The sequence below is a fragment of the Melospiza melodia genome, chromosome 3 (genome assembly GCF_035770615.1).
Source record: "Melospiza melodia melodia isolate bMelMel2 chromosome 3, bMelMel2.pri, whole genome shotgun sequence".
Lineage (NCBI taxonomy): Eukaryota > Metazoa > Chordata > Aves > Passeriformes > Passerellidae > Melospiza > Melospiza melodia.
Genome location: NC_086196.1, coordinates 102,802,044 through 102,818,791, shown reverse-complemented (window position 1 = coordinate 102,818,791; position 16,748 = coordinate 102,802,044). Strand labels below are relative to the sequence as shown.

General features: G+C 40.2%; 1 protein-coding gene across 1 annotated transcript in view; it reads left to right on the top strand.

Moving 5' to 3' along the window:
• Nucleotides 1–16,748, top strand: part of COMMD1 (copper metabolism domain containing 1) — a 62,144-nt gene that overhangs the window by 10,610 nt on the left and 34,786 nt on the right. Inside the window, exon 2 of the mRNA XM_063152362.1 lies at nucleotides 7,133–7,414. Coding sequence (XP_063008432.1) covers nucleotides 7,133–7,414 — 282 coding nt within the window. The remainder of the gene's footprint in view (nucleotides 1–7,132; nucleotides 7,415–16,748) is intronic.

The following is a 16,748-nucleotide window of genomic DNA, read 5'->3' as shown; positions in this document are numbered from 1 at the left end:
GGAATATGGCATTTCTTTCCCTCCACCCCAAGAGGCAAAATGCTTTCTAAACCACAGCAAAAAATTGAACTTGAGTGGGAAAAAAACTATTGACAAAGTCTAGGATTTTTTTTTTCTTTGCTGTAATTCAGTAGAGTACAGGTCAGGTTAGACAATTTATAGTTGTATCTTTAATTTCAGTATGTTTATATTTTTAATCCTGCTATATCACCTTTATTGTTGTAAGTACATCTGCTATTAACAGAACTTTTGTTTTGTTCCATGTTTTATCTCCCTCCAGCCGGTCCAGCCTATCTGTGCTCTCTCAGGAGCACTCTCCATTGCCTTTTGTCTTGTATAACTCTTCCTCTTTCTATTTTAAATAATACAAATGTTTTGAGAACTTACACAGGAAGGAAGGGCTGGTGCTTTTTTTAATGTTTATTGCTTAAAATCCAAGCTTTTAGTGTCTCCTCATAATCTGAGTCTGCAGGCATCGTTTGGATATCCACCTATGAGTGATGTTATCCGTGGGTGGGCTTGTTCTGTTTTTGTTATTAGTTTGTTTTATAAGTGCTGTAAGTGTCTAAGTGTCTCCTCTGTAGACAGAGTAGGTGCAGACTGGGTAATCCTGGTGGCTCTCAGTTTTCCTTCAGCTGAAGATGTTTTCTGGGCTGGGGGAGCCACTTGAGGCTTCCAGGAAGCGCGGTGTGACTGCAGGAACACAGCTCAGGTTGCGGCTCCTCTGGTGGCTGCCTGTTTGCATCAGCCCTTCATCCTCTTTTGTCATCAAATGCATCTTCACACCACAGTAAAACGACACCTTCTGCAAATAAATTTAGGAAGTGGTGTTTTATGGTGTTGTGGGTTCAGACCGGGCATTTCTAGCAGCTGCACAGACTCCTGGCAGGGGCAGGCTGGAGAAAAAATATTGTGGTCACTTCACATGCTTTCAAAAACTAATGCTGAGGTCTCTTTTGTGTTCAGTTATAAGCTAGATCAAAAATAGCTGAGTATTTACTCCCCTGTGATTGAACTTTAAAGCAAAAAAAAAAAAATTAACAAAGAGCATAGTTTGGTGAGCTTGTATGCAAAAAAAAAAAAAAATAGGTTGGTGTTTAGGGGATTTCTGCTTGGTGGGAGCCTGGGAATTGTGGGGGTGAAGATGGAGGAGTGAGAGAAGAAGCATGGAAGTGACCCATTGAGAGGAGTTTTTTCCTCTCATGTGCACAGTTGACAAGTCTGTGTGGAATCAAGCTTAATAAGATCAGGAAAACAGGAAGGATGTAATTTTCAATTTGCCTGAAACTTGATCATCCACACACACGTTTTTCCCATCTGCAGTAGCAGTTCCATAATTTTTGTGTTGGTGTGTGTTGTGAGTTCTCCCATCCAAGAAGAAAGCTTGATGAAAATCAGAAGTCAAATTGAAAAATATTTACAAGTCTGCTGAACCTCTGTTGACCTGGTGAGTGCCTCCTTGGCAAGGAACCAAAAGGTTGAAATAAAAAAATAGTTGTTGCCGAAGACCTGTTACATACTGGAAAAAAAGTAAGCTACAGGGTTTAAATAAATGTATTTATTAACCTCTTAATGGTTCACAGGTTCAGTGGTTCTTTTCTCTTAGCAAACTGTTTTTGCTGCTTTCACTACAGCCCCATAAGAGGTAAATAAAAGTAATACTGGGACATGGTATGGAATGTAAATAAAAGAATTTGTGTGATCCCCCATGGATTTGATGAAGATTTAAGATGAGTTAAAGTCTTTCTACTTTGTGATAGAAATACTGAATGTATTAGGGTCACTTGTGATTTCTGACTTAGAAATTTCTGGGGGGTGTAGAAGCCTTTAGTTTTGGGGTTTTTTTCCCAAAAGATGGATCACCATTTTCATGTGCAGACAGGCTGCAGGCTGTTGTATCTAATTTTATCTTAATTCTGATTCTCAGGAGAGCTCTTGGACTGTAATAAACAGTGTTTGTGAGGCACAACCTACCAACTAGTTGCAAACCTCCACTATCTCCAGAAACGTGGGAAAGTCTTCTGGACTTATATCCAGGGCCCATCTGTGGGAACAGCTCGTTTATTACAGGGCTGGACATCTCAGCAGCCCTTGGGGGAGCCAGGCTCCTGCATACCGAGGAAGGCCCAGAAACCACAGGGTTGGGAAGATGTTGGATTCCTCCTGTCACAAGCTGCTCTCTGCAGAGGAACACGCTGAGCTGACTCTGACTGATAGCACAGTGGCAGCAGCACTCATGTGCTGCTCTGAGCTGCTTCTCTTCCCTGCAGGCAGCTGCTGTTTGCCCCCAAATCCAGGAAATGTTTCATCCTGAGGCTGAGAAGTGAGAGATGCACGTTGGTGTTACCCAGAGTGAGCTTTGTGTGCTGAAGATGTTCAGCTGAGCAAGGTTCCCTGGCACGTTCCTCCTGTCTGCAGCTGCTTCCACAGCTCCCTGCATTCCTGGGGGCTCAGAAATGGTTTGCAGGGCTCTGTTTCTAAAAGCACAGGAATGAGAGGGGCTGTGGTGCAGGAATAACCTCTTACCCCACCTCCCAAAAGCCTGAGGAGGCGAGTTCAGCAGCACAGCCCAGGGCACTGAGTTGTTTGTTTCCTTGAGCTTGGGATTGCTTTGTGCTGCAGGCTGGCACTTCTGGGGGTCAGCTGGAGGAAATGCCTCCACATGCTGCTGTGCCCAGCTCTTAGAGCTCTTCTGTGATGGTTGACAAGTCATGTTTTTCTTCTGAAAATGAAATGTGTTCTTTTTTTTCCCAGTGGGTTTTACCAGTTGTTGTTTCTCACTAGTACTGCATGCTTGTCAGGCTTTATTTCTCAGAAGAGATAATGAATTTAAGTCTGTTTTCCTGTTCTGTGTACCAGGGCACATGTCTGATGGATCTAATTAGGCTAATACAAAACTCTCCAGATTACCAAATATTGTTTCATTAAGGAAATGGTATTTGAAGTCTTATTTTTATTGGCTGAATTGTATTTGAAGACACAGTGAGTTTGTATTGAAGGAGAACACAAGGAGAGTTCAGTATGACTAAAACTGTTTCTTGCTGTTCAAAAGCTTCTGCCCAGCCTCTGGAAAGGAAAGGATTTGTGTGCTTGTAATGACATACTGTCCATAAGCTGTGCTTTCTTGGGGGGAAAAGAAAAAGTGTTTTATCAAATCACAAAATATATAATGTGAGGAAATTTTTAATATCTAATGGTGTTGTTTTACAGACTCTAGTTTTGAAATAGACATTTCTTACTTTTCTTACTTAGATATTTAAGTGAATAGTCACAGTAAAGTTAATTTACATTTGGCACTGGCATAGAACAGCTGTGATTCTATACATTCTTAAGAGAGCTTTTCTGGTTTTTGTTAGTTGAAGATTTTTATGTTGAAATGGTAAATTACTTGTGATTACCAACAAAAACTGAAATTACCTGAGAGTATAAAGTCTCTATAATATAATGATGCGTCACTAACAGTACAGTGACTGAAGATATGGCAATTATTCTGCACTTTAAGGTCTGTCTGGGCTAAGAAATTGGCATTAATAAGATGTTTCACTCTTAGAACCAATGCTGACAGTGATTCAGCTGTAGCAGCAGATGGATAAAACAGGTTTCAATACCTTTAAGTTCTGAGAATTTTCCAGTTAGGATGCTAAACTGTGCATGTGTTGTTTATTCCAGCAGTGAAACAATCCTCACCATGGCAGTTGGAGTTGAACAACAGCTGATAATTGTCATTGTCCTGGGGCTGATAAATGCTCATCTGAGGCTCCTGGGGTTTAATAAAAGCATGAGAGGGAGACTTATAATCAGATATATTTCATCTGTCTCCAGATATAAGCACAGAAGAACCACTCATGTTCTAACTTAAATCAATCCTTAGAAATACCAATCAGATGTATCCTCTATAATTGGATATTCTATGTAATAAATGAGCATTGTTAAAAGTAATAGAAAGAACTGTTTGTAATGCTATGCAGAATGTGATTTGAAATATAATTTTTTGCCAAGTTAAAATAAAACATTTCCCAAGCTTAAAAAAATTCTGAAGTGAGGCCCTTCATATAAGCAATGGAGTAGAACTACATTTGTTTGAAGAATAGATTGTGTAAATGTTCATGCAACAAGAGACCAGAAAGATCAGCAAAGACTTTAAATAGTCTTTTTTTTTTTTTTTTTGTCCACAGTGAAATGTTTCCAAGTTAAGATGAAAAAGAATACTAAAATGAGTTACTGCTCTTATGTGACTTGAAAACCATTATAGCCAGTGGGATTTGTTTAGAAATTTCAAAGAAAATATGTCTTCATTAATTAAAATCTACATGCAGCTGTACCAAAATATAACTCTTTGTCTGTACCCACTTCCAGATAATTTTTTTAAGGAATTTTTAAGTAGTAGTCATATTTCCAAGAAGGGAGAGAATGAATTCTAGTCTGAATGCTGGATTACAAGGCTGTGTTATTTAAGGTATCATTATCTGATAAATACTGCACCAAAATACAGTATGGTTGCTACCTTTCGGGTTCTTGCCTGTGTGCAGTCAGTTTCTTTTATGTGTAGAGTGTTAAACTGTCCCTGTTGTGTGCACCTGTGCACATGTGTATATGAGGGAGGTGTAAACGATGGCTAATTATCACACATGGTTTCCTCCCTCTGGCTTTATGTGGCACTCTTTTGGTAGCAAACTGTATCAGGGTGCTTATTATACATAAAGGTGCAGAGTTTTTAAATGTAGCTCACACCACACCTTAATTAATCAATCTCTTGATGTTCATTACCAAACAGCCAGGTTGAACTGTCCTGTATATGCTCTAGTAATATTGTTTTGTGTTCCTTATGCTTAAAAGTTCCAGTTTGGTCATAAGCTTCCTTGTCTGGATACACTTCAAAGTCAGATTTATGTCACATGCCAAGCACAATAAGAACTTTGTGTCTGCAGTTTTTTATCAGCTTAGAAGGGCACTGCCAGAAATCTTGCTGCATCTTGCAAAAAGGGTTGTTGTGAAGGGAGTGAGGTTAAAAAAAAAATCCAGAGGATTGCAAATGTGAAATGGTCGAAGATTATGAAATCAAGCCTAGAAAAGGGGTGCCTGGTATCACCATGAACCTGCATTAGGTTAACATTTAACATAAATGAGGTGTTTAGCCATGACACCTTTGCTTCACTCAGTGCAGAGGACACAGTTTGTGTTCTTGGTTTCTGCACAGGAATAAAACAGAAGGCAATTTTCTGCACAGCTGAACTGGGAAGAAAGTCTGCATCTGAAGTGGATCTTGCCAGGGCTTGCTGCAGGTGCTGGGTCTGTGCTGGGGTCTGTGCTTGTTGATTCACCTGCCCTCCTCCCCCGTTCACATCAGCCAGCCCAGGAGGAGTACACGAGCAGAAGCAGTGTCACACAGCACACAAACACAGATGCAGTGATGTGAAAAATATTGAAGCAGAAAATACTCCACACTGCTGTTAGTAGACAGTGTAAGATGTGGCTGTAGGAAAGGACTGTAAGTCTGAATAGCTTTTCTTCTGGAAATAAAAAGAATTGCTGTTTTCACTTCCAGCATAATGAGTTAGTACAGGATAATTACCTCTTAAGTTAAATATTTCTGATCTAAAGCAAGCAGTATGTACCAATATGTCAAATGCCCTATAGAAAAGCCAGAATGGTGCACTAGGCAGCTCAGATTTTGGAATAAAATCACAGATGCTCCTGTTAAGCTGGAGCCTTAATACAGCCGAGGGTTTACTCCTAGTGTTGATTGCCATTTCTTTTCTCAATCACATAACAGATGGCAGCTGATCTATTGTGAAAGCAAGGCAAGGCAGCTCATCCCTTGTAAAAAAAACACTGCAAACACCTCCATTTTTAGATCAGCACTGCCCAGTGTGCAGACAGACAGTGTGAGGTGCACAGTGTGTGTGTCCAGCCCAAAGCCACACAATGTCACAGCCCTGGCTAAAGGAACGAGGCTGTGGTTCCCCAGTGCCTGGAATGCAGCTGTAGCTGTACCACATCAGGGAAGGTTAAACAGAGGCAAATCCAAGGACTGGCTGCACTTCACCTTGCTGTGCTCCGTGTCAGCATGTGCTTGGAGGTGGTGTGCTCATTTTGGAGAAATTGCATCCATTTTGTGTGAAAATGAAGCAAAAGCATCTGCTTGAAATGACAATGAGGAAGTTTAACCACAGCTTCCTTTTTCTACCTCCCGTTCTCGCTTTGTGGCCATGTATAGCAGTGGCTAGTCCCACTGAGGCAATGCAAATACAAGGCTGTGGGTTTATCGGTTTTGAAAAAATAGATGGAAAAAACTGGATATCTATATAAAAAGGGTTATTATCATTGTTTATTATTATTGTTATTATTATTGTTGTTGTTATTGTTATTACTACTACTACTACTACTACTACTACTACTACTACTGTTGCTGCACAGGGACAAGGAGTAAATGACCCCTTCCACTGTGTTGCAAAATACAAATAAAGCCTGACAAAATCCACCAATGCTCTAAAAGAAGCTGCAGGTGCATTGTTAAGGCTTTTTGGGCCTTATGGATTGAAAAATACAGATGATAAAATGAAATTGCATTTTGCATTTTGACTCTCCCTTGAAAGGCTCTTGCTGCTGCAGGCCCTGCTTTGCTGGTGCAGCACTTACCAGTTTTGTTCCTTGTTTGTGGTGTGGAGGTGGCAGATGAAACTGTGGGTGTTGCAATGAGCTGGGCTGTCCCTTCATTGTTCCAGCCCATGAGCCTACCTTCTGTTTCCTGGCCCAGCAGGGCAGCAGTGCAGTGCCACACCTGACACAGTGTTTGTGGCACTGTCCATTTGGGAATGCCTGTGGCACAGTGAGGAAAGGGCCAGGAGACAGGGAGAAGCCTCCTTGCTACCCCATACCAGTGCTGAATTCCCAGAGGTGCTCCCAGCTCATTGCTGGAGCCAACCCACTCCCCTCCAGCTGCTGTGGGGCAGAATCTGGGATTAGCAGTAGGCACTTGCAAATTGAGTTTTAATGAAAGGTGTCAGGTTAATTGCATAAACTGGTTTGTTTGTGCAACCATTTTAAAATCCCGTATTTGTCAAACCCTAAAGATGTGTCTTTTAAGTCCTCAGTTAAGCTTTTCCCTTTTACTCCCTTTATTTTCCTACAGTCAATTGCTTCAGCAGACATGGATTTGAATCAGCTGGAAGCTTTCCTCACTGCCCAAACCAAAAAACAAGGTGGCATCACATCAGATCAGGCTGCAGTCATTGCAAAATTTTGGAAGAACCACCGGACTCAAATCCACGAGAGCCTGATCAATCAGAGCCGCTGGGATAATGTCCTGAAAAACATGAACTGGAGAGTGGACCTGAAGGCACAGTTGAGGCACGTTGATCAGATAAACACTCCTGTTGCAATAGTTGAAATGGAACTGGGAAAAAATGGGCAGGTAAGCTTCCTTTTGCAAAATATATACACCTGATGTAGCTGTACATGCACTGAGGGATATTGCCTATTGCTGAATTCACTGCATCCAAATCAATGCAGTGGTTGATTCATCACCACTGGCCCTTTAATGGACTTGAAATTGGGGTCCATCTTTGGATACAAAGAAACATTCTGGGTGGTGAATGCAATTTTTGCTTTTTTTTTTTTTTCTTATCTTCATATAAAGAAGATACAACACGTATACTGACATATATATATATATGACATATATTGACAGCTCTCTTTACATTAAGCTTGTAAACTCAGAGGATGCAGAAATCTAACATGATCTTATAATTCTGTTTGTATACCATGCTCTGCAAATTCAATTACTCTTCTTTTCTTTTTAATTCAACACTAAAATTAGTTAAAATACGCAAAGTAGGAGCTGAAAAAGAGTAAAGTTCACAAATTACATTTTAGAACAAATGAAGGGAAAGATTCCTTTTTATTTTACATAACACCCATTCTTATGTTACTTATTACCTGTCACATTATGCAATCTGGCCTTATCTACCTGAAAGATATCAGTCTATATATATATGGCTCTATCAGTGCTGAACATTGCCTTCCTTTTTTTATCTTTATAGTCCATAGGATTGTACAGCTGAAGGCACAGATTCCCATCTTCACATTTGCTGTTCTTTTCTAACAGGAAATGTGTTTCAGTTTGGTATCTTTTCTCTCTGCGATGTTTTAGTAAATTTCAAAACCTCATTTCCTAGCAGTAGCTACTGCAAATCATGCCATGAGCTGATTTGGGAATTTTGATGTTAATAGTTAACGTTTTGCAAGGTTTCTTGTATTTCATAGTATTGTAATAGCAAGAGTGCCTGAATTAGGAATACCTCATTCCATACACCTGGAATATACATGTGCATAGGAATGATTGAATTCCAGCTTGGCTAAGCCAGGGCAAGAATGAAGGTACATAATGTCTGAGATCCTACAGAGGCAGAAGGTATTGTTGGAGTCATTCTGTTGGTTGACTTTCCTTTGCAGCCAGTGGAAGCTGATCCTCCCTGAGCCTTCCACTTGTGGTTCTCTGCAGTGACCAATACAGTAATGGTGTGTGCCTTCAGGTTTTTTCCTAACCTCAGAGAAGTGGAGTTTTCTACTCAGTATCTTGAGATTGAAAACCATTGTGTTCTATTAGCAGCAAATGGAAAAAAAGGTTGCTTTGAATAAAAAGGTTACAAGGGAGCACATTATAATGAGTACACTGAGTACATTAGTGAGCAAATGGCAGAAATACCTACATTCATTAAAAAGTGCATCCTTAACTCAGAATCGCAGTTGTGTTTCACAAGGGGATTATGTAGTTAGTGACTCCTGTTTTGAAACTGTTTTTCCCCCAGTGATGGATTTTACAGTAACATCAAGCAATATTCCTTTCACCCTCTGCAGAGAGAGTCAGGGGATGGAGGAGGAATACACATTTCTGAGACACTGTACTGTCTCTTACCAAAGAGCCCCACAACAAAATCAAAATGAGTTATTTTAGCAATGCCCCTTCATGCTGCAAAGGGAAATGGTTGTGCAAATGCATTTTTGGAGCTGCCATCAAACACAATTTTGCCTCCTTCCCTGAGGGCACCAGTGAGCTGTGAGTTAAACTGGTCCTTACTGAAACAGCCATGGAGTAATTAGCATTGTCACCTCTTGAGTCAATGTACATTTGTTCTAAGGAACTCTGCTTTCACATAGCCTTTGGCTGTGCATTAAATAAGTTCTCTGCTGTAAATCTTTGGGTTGAGGCACTCTGCATCAGGCTCTATGCTCCTGTGATGGGATGAGGTTTGGGGTTTGGGGACCTCCTGGAAAGATTGGTCACAGAGACTCCTACTGGAGGTTGAACAACTCCTTGTTACACACTGGATCCAGCCCACTAACTTGAAACTGTCATGTTATATAGTCTTTATAAGTATTTTTACTTTATTATTAACATATCTCTTCTAAATATCAAATTTTGTAGCACATCAAATACACACATACTGGTACCTTCCCTAAGTTTAGAAGAGAACATATTTTCTAAACAGTTGTCAGCCATAGATGGGATTTGATGAATAATGAAGATCTGGCTTTGAAGAAGAAAGCTGGCTGATGATTCAGGAGTAAATTATTCACAACAGACTGTTTTCATTTGGACACATGATAACAGGGGAATGTACAAATGCATTGATATGTAATGAATTGACATGAATATTTCATGGTTCAGCAGAAGCAAAGAAATGCTCTGTAGAAAATGTACCTTTCCAGAAGTCACTCTGATTCTTCTCAGTGCCTCTGGGTTAGAGTTAGGTCTCTGCCCTGCAGAAGAGGAGGCTGCTTGGTGGAGCATCTGCTGCTTCTACTTCAATAAATAACTTTGCTTCCTGCTTGCCTTCTCTGAATTTTAGTCAGCTCTTTCATGAGGGGAAGACTCTGTGTGTGAAACCTGATGTTATTGGGAATGGGGAATTAATTGGAAGTGACTGGTTCATAAATGCCACTAGCCTGAGTTTACTTGAATTTTGTCAAATTTTTAAATGTTTTCTGGCTGGAGAGAGATGTTTTTGGGTTTGAGAATCCATCACAACTTGCATGCATTAATTCTTGCTGGCCTTGCCATTACTGATAAGAGAAAAAAAAGAACCCTTTTCCCTAAGTGCTCTTGAAAACACTTCTGATGAGGAACATTTGAAAATACCATGCTCTGAACTTTGAAAAATTTGATTCAAGATCTGTAAATTGGAGTTTGAACTCTTCTTCAGTAAAGATTTTACAGCAACATTAAAAGTTCCCTTTATGCTGGTGTTGTAGTCTTTATAGATCCTAGCAGGTCTATATTAAGATTAAAGGCAGATGAACATGCCAGCCATCACCTTTGAAAGCCCATTTTCTTTAACAGTATGACTAAAAATAAAATTATAAAGCAGTTGCACTTTAGCCTGCATTTGCCTTCATCTTGTGATATTCAGTGCTCATCACTGCTGGTCCATTTTTTCCATCTTTTCTTTGGCACAATGGTTTTCTCCTCTTGGGTTTTTTATCTACCTTGCTGGCTTTCTCTTAAAACATCTGTAGCTACCTGTCCCCTTCTTTATGTCCTTTTTTATCTTGTTCTCTCTCTCTGAGCATGTCTGTAAAGCTCTTTTGGCATGAAATTTCAGACATCTTTTCAGAGGGATGAAGAATGAGCTGGAGCATCCTCCCTCTCCTGCCCTTGCTGCCCCTCTGCAGCAGCCCTGCTCCACATGGTGGGAGCCACTGCTGTGCAGTGTTGGCTTACCTGCACATTTCAGTCCCAGATTTATACCTGTCCTTGCCACTGACAGAAAGTTACTGCATTGGTTTTGTGCCATGGCTTGGCACAAATATTATATTTAAACTTGTTTTCTGGATTTTGTCATGTTGTTTTCCTTATGAGATCTGCCTCTCCCCTGGGGCTGTTCTTCCTCTGGGCTGATTTGCTAATAAGTTTTACTTTCTTTATATAAAGAAAGTAAAATTATATATTTTGCATTATATATTTTGCAGTTTAATCAGTCTGAGACTGATCAGATATTACGGATTAGCTGAGAAATTGTTGTTGGCTTTTCTGCTTTGGCTTATTTACAGAATGGGTATTTCCACACACATTTCTTTTCAGTGTTTAAGTTACCAGTAATCCATGTAATATCACTTCTCTTGGGGCTTTGTTGGATCTTAAAGCATGTTTTATGATCAAAGAGTATTTTTTGCCCTGGTTTAACATGAAGCTGGGATTCTCCTGCAGGATTCTTCCTGGAAAGACCTGAGATAATCACATCAAGATTATGGATTAAAGGGTTTTTTTCCCAAAATATTGTATCTCTCTTCTCTTTCCTTTTCTAAAAGCCTCTACCTGCCAGAGGGGTCAAACAGTTAATGATACACAGTAAGTAAATGCCACAATGTAGCAAATACTAGAAGCTACATACTAGGTAAGGAATTAGGATAGTTTCTTTAAAAGTAAGGGCAAACAGCAGCCTTTCATTCCATATATTTTCTCTGGTCTGAAATCACCAGGGATGTGTATCTTCACAAAAAACAAATGGTTTTCTTTAAAGAATAGGCAAGCATTAGTAACAACCTTTTCAGTGAAAGTCTACTATTCAATACGTATGATTATATTTTGATTGTCACCTTAAACTCTCCCCAGTGAGATAAAATACTTTCTGATGAAAAGGACTTGCTAGTGAAGTGCACCTTTGCCAGTGCTACAGCATACTTGATGCTGAAAAAGTAGGAACTGTCAGCTGGCAGTTTACCTACTGTCTGCTAGTGGCTGGGCCCAGACCATGGTAATTCAGAGAAATTAATACTACTAATAATAATTCAGGTAATAATTCTATTAGTTCATGTGTGGAAAGAGTTCATAAGGAGTATAGACAATTGTCATGTGCTGTATGTTGGAGATAAAATGCTTCCAGTATTTTGAAGGTCTGGAGCTTGTCAAGTTTTAGTTGCAATGATTATAAAGGTTTAATTAAATGTTTTGAGGAGGAGTAAAGTAGGTCTCAAAGTAAACTTGTGGGAGATTAATTTTTTTTCTGACTTGTTAATTATGTCCATGCTACATGAATCTAGGCTGACTTTTCTATCATCTGTGCTATAAACAAATTATATTTATTTTTAGCATTCACACATGAGCACGCTTTCACGATGTAATAAAAAAATCCTAGAATTTATCTTCTATAAAACTCTATCCCTTGCTGGGAGTACACACTGAACACTGCTGAGGATTTGGTGCATTTTTCTGAGCCACTTTTCTCTTGGCTTTTGTCAGCTGCAGTTCTCCCCAGCCATAGCTGTCACTGCTGCAGAGAGGTCAGACCAAGAGAACACTCCTGCCACAGGGAGGAGGGATTATGGCTGTGCCTGCTTTTGCCTCTGTGTGACTCCAGGCCAGGCTGCTTCAGAAATAGGGCTGAAAATAGCCCCAGATAATGGATCTCCAGGCTTTTTTATGTAGGAACTGTTTGAAAAGGCAGATTGCTTTTTGTAGGGTATGGTGTGGGCAAAGTGATGCATGGGGAGATGAAAAGCAGCTCCAGGTACCCAAACCAAAATAACTCCATCCAGGCCTGCAAAGAGGAAGGAAAAGCAACCACCAAACCATTTTTCCTTTCCAGCTATAATCTGTCTTAGTCCTTGTAGCTATTAACATCATCAGAAATGATGTTCCCATCAAAAATGGGAAAAGCATGAGCATTTATAAGCCAAATTAATCAACTTAAGTCCAATGGGCTTAATATTTTTATTTGATTAAAATGATGGAATCTGGTAAGTAGAAGTCAGTTGGAAAAAAAATCACCTTTGTGGCCAAGCTGAATGTAATAATTTGAGCTTTTGTTCACCTTGGAAATTTATGAGCTGGAGGGAACAGTTACATAAGGGCTGTACAGTGCAAAAGCAAATAAAAAATGGAGAGGGCAGCAGGTCACTCCACAGAGAGGAAACGAACACAGTTGACTGACTTAACTCAGTTATTTACTTAATCCTCTGCATGGCACTCTCTGTAGCCCTTTGCTTTGACAGGTCAGTTTTTGTCACCTTCTTGGAGTGGAGAGAAACTTGGGGAATAAGAAGGGAAATTTGTTATTTGTGGTTCTTGGGATGTGGAAATGTAATAAGTATGTTAAGGAGATAAGAGCATTAAATGGAGGTATTAAATAACTGTCTGACTCAAAGTGTCACTTTTCCACTGGGTGTATTTGACAGTATTTTTTTACCTCAGGTATACAAAGCAAGGATATTCTGTAATCAGTAGCACTGACAGTTTCCATGCTTGTTTAGATGTGGATGTGCAAGTGTCCACATACTCATATATCCCCTGTCTTTACTCTGGCACTGGATTTGCTGAAGTAATTAAGTAGAATGAGTTAACTCAGACAGAAGTATTGATTGTAGCTGAGCTCAGGGTATTACAGAGGAAATTCTGCATTAATTGAAGGTAAGCTGTATGAAGCCAGCAGTGATGCCTGCTTACTGCCTTTCATCTGCCTAAATTCAGATTCAGTCCTGGACCCTTGAAATTTTTACCTTCTCAGGTCTTGCACATTATGACAGAGGACTTGCAATCTGTTAAATATGTAATATCAGTGATATCAACAAATATTTTGCAATCTAACATCAATCAGTTCACACAGAGCAATAAAGTGTGGGATAGCTTTGATGAAATGTCCTCCAGACCATCTCTTGCAGCCTTGAGAAACAGAGTGCAACAAACCTGGGACAGGGGCAGCTGAGGTCAACAGACCTGGCTGTTGAAAATTGTCCCAGTAAAAGTGTTTCAGCACATACCTTTTCTTGGGGTTGGCTCTGCAGAACCAGAGACCCTAAATTGCATCTCCCCCCTCTCCAGAGGAATTGTTCTGTTTGGGGCAGGTTGGCAGAGCAGTTTCTGTGTGACATTTGCTGTGTTGTGTAAATAATCACAGGCAGTCCCACTGTGCAGTTCCCACCACCACGGACTTGGGGCTGTGTGGAGAGTGTCTGCAAACATGCAAATCAAAGCACTGCATTTGCAGAGTGCCAGGCTGGCACCATTTGCCTGCATGACCTTGCAGCAAAGCCAGTCTATAACTGAGGTCAAATGTAGTTGAAGGATCAAAAACTGTAATCTCCACTGGCATCTTTTTAACAGAAGTCAAAAGTTTTGCATGATTCTTGAAAAGCATTTTAAAAAGGTGGAAATTTCTTTGCAGGAGAGCCTGCATACAGCAAATCAAAGCCTCTTTGCAACTTAGCTCCGGTGGTGGTGTCAATCTGTTCTTCAGATGACTTGGATATCAACATAAGCAAGTAAACTTTGTTCTTAGGAAACTCAGGAAAAAAAGGAGTCATTATGAACAGAAATGCCCACTGCATTGGCTAACAATGCATCTTGTTTTTACAGGCCTAACCTGGCCAAATACATTTAAAATTGTTGTTTTGCCAGTTAGCCAGCCTTGCCCCTCTTGACACAATGCCATGTTGCTGCTTGAGAAATGCTTTGGAGATCCTTTCAGGTGTGTCATGATCACTTTTGAGATCTCTGAGCATTGGCATTCAGAGTGCAAGTAAGAGCAAACAGGTTCTTAATTTATTTTAATGAGGAAGAGCTACTGCAGGAGAAGGTATTAGAAGATACAAAGGAGAAAGCTACCACATAACTGGGGAGAAACACTTGTAGAGCATGAAAGTCCTTTTGCTGCTTAATCCTTTGTATTCTCTTTATCTTAATGATGTGTATCTATATATATTTGTATGCTTTTCATAAAAGATGGACTCCGGTTTTTGCTGTGCAAGAATTGATGCAGCAGAAGAAACAACACAGCCCACAGTGACAAAGCAAAATCCCTTCAGTTCATGGCTAATTCTCAGTGTAATCTTTTCATGGATCAGGTATTTCCATTCTAGTTTCTGCAAACTAGGGCTTTCCATCCCTCTACTCATCCTAGTTAAAAATGAAAAAAGATAAGCGTAATTTTTTTTTCCTTTTCTTTTCTTCTTACCATTCTGTTTACAAAACCTCTGACAGAGTGATTCCACAGGTAGCTGGCTGGAATCTGTTGGTGGGCAGAGCTGTCCTTGGCAGTTGGTAGCTGAGCATTAATGCTGAGGTGCTGAAATCAGCATGTGAGGGACTTGGGATACTGGCCCCCTGTCTGGATAAAAGCAGGCTCTCACTCCTGCTGCAGTTGCTCTTGCTGTTACAAACCACCAGCAGTGCTGCTTAGGGACTTCCAGAGGCCAGCAGAGAATTTTGTGAGAGGCTCATGCCCTTTCCCAAGGGAGTGAATGAAGACTGTAGGAAACAAAGCCTTTTTTTTTGCAGGTTCACTTGCCTCTATGTTAAATGGATTTGTCTGCTCCTTGGTATGCTGGCTTCATCTTGTCAAAGTGTGGACTGAAAGAAAGGCAGTAAATGGAGCTGCCACAGAAGATCACACGTGGGTTTGAGAGGGTGGTTTTGGTGTCAGGTCTTTTCCTTGCTGCCAGGTGGACTTGAAAACTTGCTGACTTTTGCTACAGCCTTGTGCTGCCCCAGCAGTGATGTGTTCATGGAGCTGAAAGTGGCTGAGTGAGTCCAAATGAAATTTTTTTTGTTCCCTCCCCACCCTTTTATTTTTTTTCACCCACATTATTTTTAGTGTGGATCAATTTGTTGAAGGGACAGGTTGAGGGCAAAATTGAGCAAAAGAAATTGAGAGCTCTGTCTTGCCTTGAAAAAAATGCTCATTTAAGCATACATGTTGAAAGAGCCACCATTTAAAATTCTAGCTAGTGATCTCTGGAACAGAAATGAAGCAGCTCTCCTTGAATGCTGAAGATAACTTCTCTGAAGTGCCAATTTTTCTTCCAAGAATGGAGGAGGAATAGAAAATGAGAGGCACGGCTGTTGGATGAGTTTTGTATTGTGGAGTTCATCTGGAGAAGGGTGGGAAAGGTATCTGGTATGGAGATGATCTAAAAGGGGATCTGGAGGTGGCAATCTGTGCAGATTGCAGGAATGGGGGAATCTTGATGCTTTAACAGCATTGGTAATTTTTGTTTCTAGAAAGTTTCTCAGCTACATGGTTTTGTGACAGCAGCAATGAGAAGCATGATTGAAATACTGGTCCTGTTCCTTGCCTGCTTATTTTGTCTGGAGTTAGTGGGAAATGTGGTGAGCTGAGCCACAGCTTGGCTGAGTTGCCTGAAGTGATCCTGTGAGTCTGGGAACAGCAACAGTTGTACAGTCCTGACTTACTCACATCTTCAACAAATAAACTCATGTATTGTTCAGGGTTGGTATTTTTTTTTTTATTCAGTAGTTACAGGAAGTTGGTTGGTGTTGACAGTTTCATCCTCAAAACAACTTTCTCTGTTTCCTTGCATGTATCTGGTCCAGGTTTTTTTTCTTTTTGCTTGTTTTGAAAATACTTTCAGAGGTACTGGGGTGAAGCATAAGTTTCCCTGCTTTTCTCTGAAAGGAGATGGTTGGGAGGAGATCACTGGCAAGTGCTTTTGGTTAAGACATCATTGTCCTATATACTACTTGAGGAAATTACTACTTTGAACATAATTCCTGGAGCAAATCCTCTTCATTTAAAAAGAGATTCTAACTTACAAAAGATACAAGACAATCCTTTGATTAAGAAACCTCTTGCAGCTGTAATTTTGCATAGACCTTGACACAAGGGGGTTTTTTCCTGTCCTCCTTTCAAATTATCAGTTGCAAAACTCCACAGAGATAATCAGACATGCAAATCTTCAGTATATTTTTAGTTCAACTCACTGATGTAGATTCATTAATATGTTAATATGAC